At 40.5% G+C, this 15470-nt stretch overlaps 1 protein-coding gene across 1 annotated transcript in view; it reads right to left on the bottom strand.

Moving 5' to 3' along the window:
* TRPC5 (transient receptor potential cation channel subfamily C member 5) overlaps nt 1-15470 on the bottom strand; it is a 95926-nt gene that overhangs the window by 41352 nt on the left and 39104 nt on the right. Inside the window, exon 3 of the mRNA XM_049827563.1 lies at nt 7334-7855. Coding sequence (XP_049683520.1) covers nt 7334-7855 — 522 coding nt within the window. The remainder of the gene's footprint in view (nt 1-7333; nt 7856-15470) is intronic.

The raw sequence follows: 15470 nt of genomic DNA, 5'->3' as shown, positions 1-15470 counted from the left end.
AAGACTCGACACTTGGCTTATACAACATACAAGGCATCACTTCTTTCCAGTTTCTGTTGTCTATAGAAAGCCAATCAATCATGTCCTGTACTTCAACTTTGGCTTCTCAAGCCTCTTCTCTTGCTGGCAAGAAGACTAATGGGATACATGAAGTTAAGGGAACTGACAGACTCACTAAATCATTCTTGAATGTTCTTAAAACAGTGCCAATCCCTTTAGCTTTCAACTTATTTCCTGTCTTTGTCCGAGAGATCATTTAAGTTGGAGGCACGAGACACCAAAAATGACTTAAAGAATGATCCAGGCATTTACTGCCTTCTACACATTACGCTAACACAAGCAGAGTCCTTGTCCTTGACTGACATACCGGTCTTCTGTTTTTTTTTTCAAATTTGTACATGGCAAGATTAGTCAGAGATGATTTTGCTGTCAACAGAGAGTCTTCTGCCGTTCTGTTCTGTGACAGCTGCAATATGTGGCTAACCTTCATCAAGTTAGAACATTTTGGTGTTACGTGAATAATATACCAAATAATACTGTTTCCTCAAATAAACATTCAAGTCCACTTTGTCAAACTGATGAACCATCAGTTCTCTGAATATTTCTTCTTCTTCTAAGTTTGGAGAGAAGTTACACTTAAATGTAACTTGTCCTAATTTTTGTAACACAATGCGCTGTATGGGTTAAATTTCCATGCTAATTTCCAAAACTGAACAAATAGATCTGGCAACTGTACAAACCTATAGAGTAGGGGCTCCAAGATATGCACCACTCACCCTGCTGCCCCACCAGCAATCAGCAGGAAAGACTGTTTTAAGGGTGCAAATGCAGATAAGTCTCCCCACCTGCCACCCCAAAGTCCTGCTTCTGAGACTGCTGATAACAGCTCTGTTAGTACCACATGCATGGAAGATTTTGTAATGTGGTCATCTGCCTGCTGGGATTGAGTTTGAGAAAAAACAGCTTCATTTAGCATAGGCCACTGTTCACACATCAGATGGTAACTTTGCTGCATACAAGAATGAATGAATGAATGCTGTTGGAAAATGAAAGGTGACAGTTGGACATTCAGTGCTTTTGAAATCCCTAAACTTAACATTCAGGTTTGTGGTGTAGGACAGATCTGGACCTAGCATAACCACACCATTCCTTACCATCTAATACCTAAGGGATACAGATGTTCCAGGTCACTAGAAAGGAAAAAAGCTTCCACAGGGAGCAGCTCTGCTTCCTCCATCTAGTCCTAATAAAGATCTTTTCATGATGTGGTATGATTTCATCCTAGAAACCTGAAAGTAAAAGCCTGCTTATTAATCTTCTGAGTTCTACAGGGTCACCAAAAAGCTAGCTTTTTATTGTGCCTTTAAAGAGCACAATACAAGTATTCAGCCCTGTATCATTATACCTCCAGGCAGTGTGGCAAGAAAACAGACAAAATCACGTGAGAATAACTTAGCACTGCCTTGCAAGCAAAGAAAGATCTGTGGCTATCCATCAAGATACCTGAATGGCTTTCAAAACAGGTAAACAAGGTGTGGTAGATGAGCTTTGATTTTTGCAGACCTCACATTTCATTTTTCATGCATCTCTGATATTTTTAAAAGCTCTTTTTATACACTAACTGAAGTGCCCTTAGAAATTTGCCAGGTTTATGCATACTCCCTGGAGAATAATGCTGTGCATCTAACTGCAGCCACACAGTTGACAAGAGTCAAGACACAGCTGAAAAATATGTGGCATGGCAGGAATGATTATTCATGCACTTCAGTGCTGTATCTCAGGAGGTACTTGTGTATGTAAATGTCTTGGAAAAAAGGAACTAGAACTTTTGAAGCTTCATCCTGAGGAGAAAACAGCAAAGAGCACTGTTTTTAAATTAGAAAAGCAAACAATTCTACTTCTCTCCTTTCCTGTCATTGATTTGAGTACAGTGAGTAAGAGAGGCTAAGGTTAAGGTTTCTGAGAGTGAATTTAATGCACTCCTTTGATCTAGTTCAGTGGAAGTGCTAAGCAATATAGTCATAGGTAAAATAAATTTTTTTCTGAGTGCCTTGCATTGTGTGCGTTTCTTACAGACATATAAACTAAACCTGCACAGCCATTTGCAACTACCAGTACCAGAAAAATGCAAAACACTAAAAAACCACTACTGTGGTGTTTCCCTTCATTTTGAAGATGTGAATGACCTGTGATGGAGAGCAGGAAAGCAGGAATAGGCTGAATGTATTTTGCTATTCTTGTGGCTTAGCAGAATATTATATACACGGAGAAATCTCCCCTTTTAGACCTGATTCACTGCTAGACTATGGTTGCTTTACATTATTTTGGCAATGTAAAAAAAACTTAAAGGACATAAAAATTATATTTGCATTCTGCCTATGCTCTGATTCTCTAATACAGCAATGGTACACTGTAGATACAACTGTGCTTTATGTGACTGGCAAGATCCTAAGAGATGACTTTTCCCCATCTTTTCTTAGAAATGCAAACAAATTAACAAATGCAGAGCTAATTTGGTGCCAGAACAGCATAGTGAAGATTGATCCTCAACAGCTGAGCTGTGCCTTTTCGTATTAAGTCTTCAGCATCTTTCTCCTTCCAAAATTAGTCATGAATAAAAAAATGAGAAAAGTAATAATATGAAGACAAATGCCATATACTACAGAGCATTTATGAAATGCCTGCTTGTCTCTTAGACCATGGATTGCTGTGATCCTGCAAAAATAATTTCTTTCAGAAGTGGACTGAGAAAACCGATGTGTCTGTGCTGGACTGAACTTGTTGTGTTTCACAGTATACTAGAGCTGTCCTCATTTTTTTCTAATATTTTGTCACTGTGATGCAAATGGTGATCACAACTATTAAGTCCTTCCTATCTTCTAAAGAAAAGATCAGGGCCCTTTTGTAATTTGAAACTGAGGACACAACCATTCTATAACTAAGATGGAGAGGGAGCTTGTGAACCAACATTGCACAGCATGGTTTTAACATTTACTACCATAAAATATACTACAAAGCTACCTTAGGGCATATTTTAATCTTTCCTGTATAATTGAAATTTTTCCTTCTGTGTGAACAGTGATTTACCTTCCAGGATATATGGTCTTATTAAAAACAAATATGGAAAGCAAGAAATTTCTTCTCCCATTGTTTTGGCCCTCCTCCAAAGGAAAAAGGTTGTCTTCCTCATGAGCAACCCATTTGTCAGTTTATAAAATACTTAACACATGTAATGTTTGGGAGTAATCAAAACTTGTATCTCCCAGGCTTTTTTGTTGGAAAAAAAGAATGGGAGATTTTTCTACCCTTGTGAACATGAAACCTGTATCTATGTCATGAGGCAGAAATACACTGGCAGTGGGATTTACCTGGGGATACAGACTGAGGTGGACCCGTTGTGATGAGGGTGGTATTCCCCTGGAGGTACGACTGAACTGAAGTGGTTCCCCTTGCTAATCCAGCCCTCGTCCAGGCTGCTCACTGTGAAGACTGAGGCACTCAGGCCAGATCAAAAGATGAAGTTGTGTATACCATGAATATGTCTACTAGATTCAGTGTGAAGAACAGAGATTTGTGTCTGTGGCGGGATTGATGATTGCTAATTGTTTGCTAAAACTCAACGCATAAGATCAGATTTTTCTCCAGCAGCCAGGTGCCAAAAGATGCAGCTAATTCAGCAGTGGAATTTCAAAATGCCTCAGCAAGATAAGTGTCTAATCTCCAACAGGATTTAGGCACTCAACCAGATTATACTCTGTTTAAAAACTTACTGCCTACTTACCTGCATATTTAGCAGCCTAACTAGCTTTAAAAAGCTCTCCTCCAAGGCCCCAGTTTGGAGCAAGAACTGCCCATAGATGTCTAGTGTTGAGGATTTTTGGCTGGGCGAAGGCTTGTGAGCAATCCAGCCGTTCGGTGGGAACGAAGCATCAGTTTACAAAAGTGCCGGAGCAGACAAGGACGTTGTGTCCTTGTGCGCTGGGAAAAAGGAAGATAAGAAGAGCCCGACAAACAACTCCTGGATGCCGAAGAATGAGATAAGTAACTGCTGGACACCTTGTGAAGAAGCCCGCACAGCCAATAGAGAATAAGATAGTGTCGCGTGAAACGGGGTATTGTACCAATTAGAGTATTGTATAAGGCGCGTGCACAAGCACATAAGGTATATAACTGTGTTAAACGTTGTAGTAAATGGACTTCACTTGATCACATTGGTCTGTGCGTGATTTCCCCTGTGGATCCTCCGCAACAGTCTAGCTTTTCCCATCAGGATTTTTTTCAGTCCTGTACGTTCACTGTTGAAGATCATCAACCTGCACTAGAAATTTGAATGCTGTTACTTTTCTGTACCTGGAACAGACCAGCATTTACTCTTCAGTATAGAAGTGCGATGGGGAGAAAAAAAGGCACAGTGGGTTCATCTGAAATGCCTTGGAGACAAGAACACTGAAAAATGCGTCTGGTGAAGAGTATTGTTGAATTCCCAGATCACTTACGCTGGCACCAAGAAAAAGTAACTTTAAGATCTACTCCCTACCCAGAACACAGAGTACTGCCCCTCCATCCAAAGGCAACGATCTCTTTACCAATTCCCTCTTAACAGCTCCTGTAGAAAGAATCTTAAAGTTGAACATATCTGCCCGAATAAGCAGAAATGGCATCATTTCATGTTTTGGGGGAAATTTTGAGGTTTATTTCACTCAAAAAGAAAAAAGCTGCAGAAAATTTGTCTAGCAATTAGTCTAAAATCTATGTGAGATTACACATTCTTTACGCTGAATACAAAGAAATAACAACTGCGGTAACAATTTACAGCGCCAGAAAATAACTAAGGTCCACTTTGGATTTTTGTCTTAGGCTACTAGAGATTTGACTTGTAACTTTGTCAATGTTGAGATATAAAAAGCTTCTCCATTGAATCCAATCCCATTTAATATTAAGACATAAAAAAGCTTCAGTGGAACAAGATTATCTACTTTTAAAAAGTCTGCTGTTTCTCTCTGCAGAACTGTCTTTCACAAAACCAAACTTGTTTCTATTTTCCTTCCCGTCCCCACAAAAATTCTCTCAGTCTGATACTCTTCAATCATGATTAAAAGGCATTTCTCAGTGTCTCCCTGACAAATGTTCCTACTCATTTTTTTCAGAAGCTGGCAATGACATTTGTACCTTGCTTGGTGTTTTGTATTGGAGTAATTTACCAATTTAAGAAAACCACTGCAATATCTTGTTGCATACAAACACCATCCTGCAGGATGCATCAGGTATTTGTGAATAACTGGGTAGGATGAGGGGGTTCAGTAGTGCTGGTTTCCCAAACTCATTCATTTTGTTCCTGCCCATCAGTATTCTACCTGGAAACAGCACTGACTTAGCTGGCAACATAGAGCATATTTGGTATCATTTATATGCTGGAACTGTCATGAATATGTCACAAAACATGAAATTTGTCCATATGCTTGGAATTCAGTCAAATATGCCTAAAAAAAAGAGCTAAGAACTGTCAAGCAAGCAAGCAAAGATTAAAAATTTGTTACTTTAAATAAAAGAGCTTCAGGACTGTTCAGCACTACATTTCAAATATACCAAATTCCTTCAGACTTGCAGTTTCTTAATGCAAACACAAGATAAGGGTAGCCACAGATTTATGCTTGGATGTCAACAGTGAGCCTGAACTGTGACAAGACACTGAAATCAGCAGTGATCTACACACAGCAGTGCCAGTAGTATCCTGGCTGCTGAAGGGTGTATGTGGGTGCAGCATCTGTGGCTATCAGGCCAGTAAAAAAAACAGAAGTAGAGTTTCTCATCCTTCCTAGATTCAAGGAACATTTGACCTGATACACTGTATTACCTTTCTCCAGACCAATTCTTCACTACTTGTTCGAGTCCCTAAAGCACTTAGGGCATTACCTAACCCTGTCAGCTACAGCAAAACACACAACCTGACATGAAGGCAGTGAGCCTTGCTGACACTCCCCTGGAGAAGCCCAGTAAGAGCAGTAAGTGACCATGTCCTAGATCCCAGAAAGCTTGAGGCTTCAGCTCCAGGCTGTTGCATCAAGGGGCTAGTATTCAGGAGGCGTAACAGACCAAAGAGAAGAAAGGATGGTCTGTATCTTTCACTTCTTGACTGTTGTACCTCGGATGACATGAGCAGCCATTACAGGAGGTGGAATCTATCATATCAGGCTGTCCTCATCTGGGTCAATGCATAAAACAAAGTGTCAAATGTGGGGAAGACAGTGAAAAGAGCAATGTGGCAGGCTTTTCTGCCACTTCTGTCACTCTCCAGACTCTCCAGAAGAATGTGATAGATACTGCAATTCAGTTCCTTAACCAAGCAAGCTAAATTCCTCCTTCAGATAACCTGGAACACTACTGGCCAACAGTAATATATCATCTACTAAATTCTGTCCAGGTTTGGAAAGAGAAAGAAAATCCAGAGCCAACTAATGAAACTGTTGTCAGCATTCTCCATAGGTTCATGGCCTTTATTGAATCAACTTATAAATCTCTGGATTTGCAGGGCTTCTGAAAGGCTCTGTGCCCTTTAGCTGAAGTATGACTTTCCTTTCTGGTACTATGGGCAGGAGTTTGAATTTCTGGGAATTGCTTCTCAGTTCCTAAAACACAGACGAATCAAGGAGCAAGAATCAACCTGAGGTGTCTCAGGTGTGAAGAAGTATTTGCATGACATAATCCACTTCCTAGTACCTCACAAGCATTTTCACCTAACAAAACTGCTGGCAGCATGCAGACCTGGGACAGTGAGAGTGTTGTCGAGCTCTCTTTTGCTGCTGTCGTTTCTCTGGCCCTTATGAGTTAGTGTTGAATGGGTGCTAGGAAGTGTTTGGTGGCTGGAGGAAGTGAATTCTGCATTATATTATTTCCTGCAGTCAAGACTTTCATGAGCCAGGCAACCCCTTCTAGCTTTTGGTTCCTGTATAAAAGCAGCTACTGGGAAAAGCTCTCAGAGCTAACAAACCTGGAAATCTCTGAAGGCTGTTCTTTGCAGGGGGATGGGTTACAATGAAATGGGATTGAAGTATCTTTGAAACAGAAAGTGTCAGTGACACAGAAGCCATAACCCACTGCAGCAAGTCCCAGTCCTGTTGCCCTCAACTGTCATCAGATTCACGCTGTCACCAAGGTGCACTGAACCTCCTGGTTTGTGAGTAACTCATCTGCACGTGGTTCTACACTCAATCCAAACTCACCCCTGCTGGCTCTCAGTTAGCAACACGGAACAAACCCATGGAGACTAGAGAAATGAATCATTTTACCCAATACATGAAGCCTTCACACACGTTTGCATTTGGATGACTCTTACCTCTTTCTGGTGATACTTTATTGCTACCTTTAGCTTGGCCAAATCATGACATTTTTGGGGATCCAGCTCCTCACTTTGATCATCTCTGTGATTGAGAATGATCTCCAATTCTCGGGAACTCCGTGCTTGATCCAAAAGGTCCTTAGCAAAACGCTTGCACTGCTGTGAAAGCTCTTCATATTCAGCCTTGAACTCATTTTCCACTTTGCTGAGCTCCTTCAGCTCCCAGCCCAGTCGGAAGGCCGTCAAGATGGGGTCCTCACTTGATAAGGCAATCAACGAAGGGCTGGCTAAGGCTTTATAGATATTCAGCCTTGACCTGGAATGCCTTAGGCTGTCCACCTCCGAACTGGAGACACATTCCACACAGTTGCATCTGATCTGGTGTGGGCGTGGAATTGTTACCCGTCTTTGGACAAGCAGTTTGATGATTTCATAGTTGTTGGTGTGAGCCGCCAGCATTATTGGGGTGATATCTGGAGTGAATTCTGAAAACTGGGTGTCCATCATCAAGGTTGGAACCTATATAAAGGGATAAACCATAGTCATATTTCATGCGGAACAGAAGAAATCAGATGTCCCTCCTTCATACTTTTGAAGTGATGTCATAACAAAACAGAGTTTCTATAACACCCTCTGTTCTTTAAATCCCACTGTAACCATGCACGCACACACACTGCTATTCTGGCAAAACCATCTTCCCTCAAATCATGCCTATCTGCCTCCTGAGCAGCAACCTGTGACCATTCATTCAGCTCCCAGTCTGGTGTAAAAGTCAGTCATATCCCCATCTGAATGCTTTATATGTGAACCTGTTCTGAAATGGGTATTGGTTCATATACCAAATGGTGGACTTCTGCAGGAAAAAAGGAAGACAAAAGGCCTAAGTAATTACACAAAAAGAAAGGAAAGTCTAGAAAAGAGTGAACACTGAATAGATTTCCATAACTATCATCATTTGCATTAGCAGGCCAAGAACCTGCTTGTAGTAGGCCATACAAAAACTAAACCAAACATTGGTCTGCAGCTGAGCAAAGCTCTTCCTCACCTTTTCCCTACTGTTTTTATTTGAAAATACTTTTCAGTGGAAGGATACATTACATAACTGCCCTCAGAATAGATTTGGGTTTTTTTTTTATAATGGGTTTGAAAAAATTTAAATGTAGAATTAATGAGCCATAGTCCACTACAAATAAGACACTCCAGGGTGTGCATTATTCAGCTACTGTTGCACTTCTCAAAAGATGAGCTTAATGCACACCCTGTTGTGTCTTATTACTATACACAGAGTGCAAAATTAGACCAAAACGCTCTTACATCCCAAGCACGCAGTATGTTCCCATTTGCAGCACAGGCAGCTCTCTTTGTTGTGTGTTAATCATTACTCAAGCATACTGTACTTCGTGTGCCCACCACTCTTGCCCTGGCAGTTGGCATCCTGCTGCTCAAGGGGTGATTGCTGGCTTTGGTGAACAGTAGGCCTGTTTCCCCTTGCAAATGTCAAAGGCGTTTCAGAGAAACTATTGTCAAAGAGTCCTAATGACAGGAAATATTACTCAGTATGTAAAAATCCAAAAGTAAAGCAGCAATAAAGTAGCATGAAGTAACTGGTTAGAAATCCTTCTGTAGGATATACCTAAGACTGGTTATGAGACAGTGAACCTCTAACCACAAGTCTGAGTTCCCTGAGAGTTAAGTGCCTCTAGCACTAAAGACTCCTGGGCTGCAGTTGATTGATAAACCTCTACACAACCTACCTGCGACAGCAGGACAGAACCTGTTCATAGTACGCAACACTCTCCCAAAGGTCGGCATCACACTGAGATGCAGGGTCATTTATTGGAGCAGGGCTCACTGGGTGGCTATGGGTATTTTCGGGTATAATACAAGTCTGCTACCCTGGATGCGGCACATGAGGAGTTAAATCTCTGGCGGCCTACAGACACCCAGGTGTAAAGAGGCTTTGCTAACAAGGCTGGTCCCTATAGAGGCAGCCAGGAGGGAGCCTATAAATATGGCTCATGGGAAAGAAGAGAGAATGGTAGTGAGGATTTGCTGTGGGTTGTGCAGGGCTTGGTGTCTCTTAGCAAGGTTGGATAAATGTATTTTAAGATATCTAGTAACAAACAGCTGAAAGCAGCTGTCTTTGTAAGGTCTTTGACTTTCTTTACTTAGCTCATTTAGGTAGTTTGTTAAACGTCAAGAGAAAGGTGTGGGTTTTTCTTTTTTCTCTCTCTTAGAAGCATTTCTTTTAAATCCCTGATGCTTGAATAATTGCATTTATCTTTCTTCCCCTCCTTTTTCAGTCAGTCACTGGCTGCTGAATTCACGGCCTCTGCCTCAAAGGAAGAACGCTTTCCCTCTCTATCACTCCTATTACTGTCAAGTTTAATCTTGTTTTCCTGTATGGAAATTATTGTATCCAGGGTTGTGAAAAGGATTTTCAGCTTTACACAGATGAGGTATTCATGTTGCTCAGAATACGAAATGGGCACTTGCAGACAAGACAAGGTAGTAATGTTACAGGTGGGGATAGTGCTAATCTTGTCTGCTCCTGTCTACTCCTGAGGTTTTCTAAATTTGGATCTAAGGCTATCAAAATGGCTGTCCCAAGGTTTGGGATCAAATTGGGGGTGTCCATCAAGTGATCTCTCATCCCTTATTCTGGCTCATATCACAAGCCCTCACCCCAAAAATGGAGCACTACTTCGTTAGGACTCGGGCAGCTGACGTGTGGAAGGCATGTTTTCCTAGGCAGTGTGCAGCACTTTTAATTAAGGGATAAGAAGCAAAATGGTGGTGCAGAGACAGAGAGGCTCCCTGGGGTCTGGGAGCAGATCAGTGTAAGGCCTCAAATCACAGGCGCTGAAGCTTATTTCTGATTATAGCTGAGCAGCAAAACAAACCAACAAAACACAGAACAGGAATAGTGTGAATGATGGCTCCTGTGGCCTCTCTCTTTTCTATGCCTGGCTGATCCAAAGACCATGCGTTGGCTAAGAATTATATATCTTGCAGTGAATATTTTTGTTGTCTTCTTGCATAGCGTTTTGACAACCTGCATCTTAAACTGTCTTGTTTTAAAGAAGGGGCTATGCAAAGCAAGCCTTTGCTCTGAAGGCTGTATTCTACATATTATCACTGGAGGGGCAGCAGAGATTACAACAATGCATTGTAATTGTTGATGTTCCTCCTGCACTATTCTGACAGGTTGAGTTCATGTTTAGATCAGTTTCTTCTATGTCTTGGGTTAACTTACAGTGATGGAAGCAGAAGAGGAATAAATTATTCTACCCCAAGGGCTCTGCTAAGCTCTTCCAAGGTTATTTTCATTAAGTGACCTGAATAACAAATTCTTTTCCATTAACCTCATCACCTGACACAAGCTGTTAGGCTGAGTCCTTCAAAACCTTATTGTCACTACTTGCACAGGAGCATGTGCCTTGTCTGTATTTCATCTTGGTAATGTTCATTTAAGAAATTAATGCTACAATTAACAAGTGACTGAATGCTTGTTACCATCTTCCTAGACTTAATCCTCATAAAAGCTGTCCCAAGGTTTGGGATCAAATCTGGGGTATCCATCAAGTGATCTCTCATCCTTTATTCTGGCTCATATCACCAGCCCTCACCCCAAAAATGGAGCACTACCTCATAAAGGTAGGTAGGCTGCTTACCACTGTACTGCTGCTTCTCTAAAAGATACTGCAGTGAGTGAAAAATCTTTATTTAAAAAAGGGGCGGGGGGAAGAAACTAGCTTAATTCATTAGAGGAGAAGAAAAGGGGAGGATTAGCTCACATAAAAGCACTGTTCAGTACAGCTAAGCTCTCCTCTGAACAGAAAAACAAGTTTTCCAGTAAATAGTGCACTGCTAGAAAGAACCTCCGGATAGGAAGACCAGGAATCTCTGCTTATGTTAGTAACTAGTACAGTGTAAGAGGAGCAGAACTACAGAGCAACAAAAAACCCTGGCACTGAAGACCTGACAGCCTTGTTGTAGGTCTTTTACTTTTACTTTGGACTTAATCTAGTCTGGTATCTGAGTGCCTCTGAAGCACATCCTCTGGTTTAGTATTGTGTAAAAGCAATCCAGCTCAAGTGCTCTGAGACTGCTCAGCAATGTGAATAAACCAAAGCGCAGTAAATGGGAAGGTTAAGGAGATACAGCTGAAAAGCATGCTCCTCAACCAAACTAAAAGACTAATATGAATCCATCTTTTGCCTTTTATGGACCATAGAAGCTAATATCCAGGTTTAAACACCGGCAGATTTCAAAGCAAGCTGTAGTGTTTCTACAGCACTTGTTATCTATCTATGCATATAAAAAAGGACAACTAGGTGAAAAAAAGATGTTCTGCAGCAAAGGGAACTTGCCAGTCAAGTGCAAAATCTTGAACTCTGAGGAAGTAGTCTGGCTCTGTCTAACAACTATTTGGGGGTGGTTTTCTGTTTCTATCTCTCAGTCTTATGCTTTTCTGCCCCCTCTTTATTGACAGTTCTCACGATTATGGTGTGGTAACCCTATCAGACATTAGTCTCCCTTCATGTTCAGGTCTCTCCTCAGTGTTCACCTTTAGTGGTGCTCACAGCTACAGTCTCTACAGATAACCCTTTAGTGCTTCAGACCTGCACTGAAAAGAGAATACCTAGAAAGTAAAGCAAAGCCTAACCACAAAATCCTTTACTTTCTTAGTTTTGTTAATCTCTAATTGTAAGCTTCTTGGGTCAGAGGCAGTCTAAATATGCATCCTGTCTGGCATTGAGAATGCTTGAAAATAACTAGTAATACTTTTACCTGTTATAGGTGGAATTGCCCCATTTTGAAGCCATCTCCATTCCATAAACTAGCACCTCACTTGGACTGGTGTAATAAATTGTAAGTATAACCATGATAAACTGTAAATATATTAATCTGCATTATTTTCAGCTTGCATAACTTTTGGATACAACTATATGTTATAAAAGATGTTCTAATTGCCAAAACAACATTTTACTAAACAAAACAAACTCGTGCAACATCACTGGAAAACTTCAAGTGTAACACTTATGGACATGGAAGCTTGGGTAACTTATTGAGCAAGCATTTCCTATTTCTAGTTTGTTTTTCTGCATGCAGCCCTATGGGGGAAGTGCATATGCCATCCACAAGTCCAGTAACAGGCACAGCCGATTTCTGTCATTCCAAAAAGAAGATTTTGTACTACATCAATTTAGTGTGAGACTCAGTGGTCAGAAGCAGCTTTAGCAGTGACTGTGATTTTGTTCAGAATCGCAGTTCTGTGGTACTTCTAGCTGCAGCTCTATAAATAGAGCATGAGAGACAGAGTCAGTGTTGCTAGACTGCAGATCAGCCATGTTACCAGCAAAAAGGTCTTGAAAAAAAATACATATTGTAACTGGCATGACCAATTTAATCCTGCTCCTTGCTGAAACCCATAAACAAATTCTTTCACTGACAGAACCCCATGGGCATTTATTTTCTTATGTGGGACTCTGGAAAAATGTTACATCCTTCTGTAGATTTAAGCATTCATTTTAGGTAATGCAATGGTGCAGGTTTCAATAACTGAATATCTTAAGCATTCATTTTAGGTGATGCAGTAGTGCAGGTTTCAATAACTGAGTATCTTAATCAGAGATGCCTTGAGAGACATCTTGTATCAGAGTGATGACAGTATCTATATTAATAGGGAGGTTGGTTTTTCTCTAAAGAGCAACTAATTGTCTGAAATGATGTAATTTGGTTAATGAAATATAATGAACAACACAAACTGATAACAAAAGTAATGTACTTTACAGACTTTTGTGCTGGTTATGAACAAGTTTGTAACTCTAGCAAAGAGCACACGTGGTTACAGATGTACTTTTGGGCAAGCTCTGCTGTTGTTACTGAAGTATTCCAGTGATTTCAATACAGCTGTCCCAGAATATCCAGCTGAAGAAAAGGCTCCTTCTGGTCTAAAATCTGCTCAGTCACTTACATGCCTGTAAAGCCAAATAAATTCTCTGCCCCTCAGACTGATACTGCAAAACATAGAAAATTAGTACCTTTTAGTGCCTTGTGGCAAGCCAAATGCTGATACAGGGTTACCAGATGGTACATATTAACACTGAAATACGTATGTCTGAATAAAAAATAGCATGATATAATGCATTACTACTGAAATAATGTGAAAAATTAGATTTGTGATACCTGTATAACCAAACATTTTTCTCTGCAACCAATAAACAAAAGCAAAATTCTTCAAGTTTTAATTTGGCTTCTTATCCATGTGTTTAAAAATGGAGGTAGACCCAAGGGATTAGTTTTCAGAGCTAAACTGAAACCTAGTGCATTTGACAGTGGCAGAACTGCATCAGAGCTACTTGTGTTCAGCCATGTGTTTAGGAAATGCAGCACAGCCAGAAAGATTGTCAAAAGATGTCACCATTTGTGGTTGATGCTACATAATAACTTCTCTTTTGTTGGGGATTAAAAAAGAGGAATCCAGAGAGAAGCCTTCAGAAGGAAAGGATTTTGTAAATATGCATTCATATGGCCTATGGCAACTTATTCCAAACAGAGCACTCTCTCCTCTAAGCCGCTCTCCCTTTCTCATGCGGATGGAGGAAATAAGCTGAGGCACTTGATGCTGAAATGAAGAAAGAGTGCAGTCAGCATGGAGTTCATTCTCCAAGTCACAGAGGGATGCTGTTAAAGAGTTAGCTTGTGTTTGAACCTCTTGTATTTAAATGAAGTGCAGTCTTGAGGTCTGCTTTGCCCTGAATTTCTGTGTCTTGGTCCAGCTAAGAACTACTGAATCCAGCAGGAAGAGGGGCTAGCAAGTGCCTACCGTTGTTTAAAGACAGACCAGCGTTGTGTCATGAGCAATTGCACCCTCTCCTGGTTATGACTTCTCATCTGTGTAAGAATGGCTGAGAAGTTCATTGTAGTCGCACCTTACACGTTATGTCATGTTATATCTATGACATGACCAACAATCAAATGAATCTTGGTTTCATTATACACTTATGTAGCCTGGGGCTAGCTGAATGATGACACTTGTCCAGTTAAAACAAACAAGGGACAAACGTTTGGGACTGTTACAAATCTAGACGTTAATGAACCTGCTAGAGAAAAAGCGGCATAACTGACATCAGAACCTGGCTCACAGCATATTATGGATCTACCAAAGCCTTGCCAAAATGCAGAGATTCCCTGGGTGCTTGTTAGATCTGTTTCTTGGGACCTTCTGATACCAACACAGGTGTAAGCCTAGTATTGCTGACATGATGGTAAATTGAATTGTCTCCTCAAGTTTGGATAGGCAGACTAGTTCATACATGCCTGAAGCTGGGTTTTTTTCCCCATTTGGAAACATAAAATGCAGTTTGTTCATTTTTTTCACCTTTCTTCATTGCCATTTCAAGAGTCCCTCTGTGACAGAAGCAGCTGTTTTCAGTAAAAATAAAGATTAAACCCTAACAATTTTTGATGTTGTTTTTAAGTTTGGGAATGAATTTTGTTAAAGAGCATACTTAATCCAGTCCTGTAAATTCCTTGGCTACACTAAAGGCCTTGGAATGTCACCGCACCTTGGATGTTTTTTCATTTTACGGATAAGCTTTCCCCTGACCTCAAGCATGCTGAAACAAAGACAGTCCATAGTTAGCTGGAAATTTGCAGGCTCTGTATTCAAGGTAATCTTTGTTTTATTATGGCTACTCATTTTCTAGTATTTTCCAGGATTTATTCTGGGAGGGAAGAGTTGTCCAGCTTTTTAATTCATTTTATCTGGTCTCTGTATTTTCTATTCTTAGTGGTGACAGGGACAAGATGTACTAATATAGGCTAATAATCATGCTATCTATAGCCTTTTATGTCATCTTTGTACATAAAATATCCCTATTTCCTGTAATTTATTACTCTGTGTGGATGAGAGATGTTTCATTAAGTTTAGGTGAGGTAATATGTTGCTAACAGGGCTTGAAAAGGGAGGGCTTTTTGCTTGGGAGAGGTGGGGTTGTGTTCCTATTCAATCACATTCCTTAAAAAAAAAAAAAAAAAAAGGAAAGAATCAGATTCGATCATAAGACAACATCACAGAGAGGAGTGAGTAACTGCATCTGGTGCCAGCCCAGCGCTGTCTGATGTT

The sequence above is a fragment of the Accipiter gentilis genome, chromosome 24 (assembly GCF_929443795.1).
Source record: "Accipiter gentilis chromosome 24, bAccGen1.1, whole genome shotgun sequence".
Lineage (NCBI taxonomy): Eukaryota > Metazoa > Chordata > Aves > Accipitriformes > Accipitridae > Astur > Astur gentilis.
This window is presented reverse-complemented; position numbering and strand designations above follow the sequence as displayed.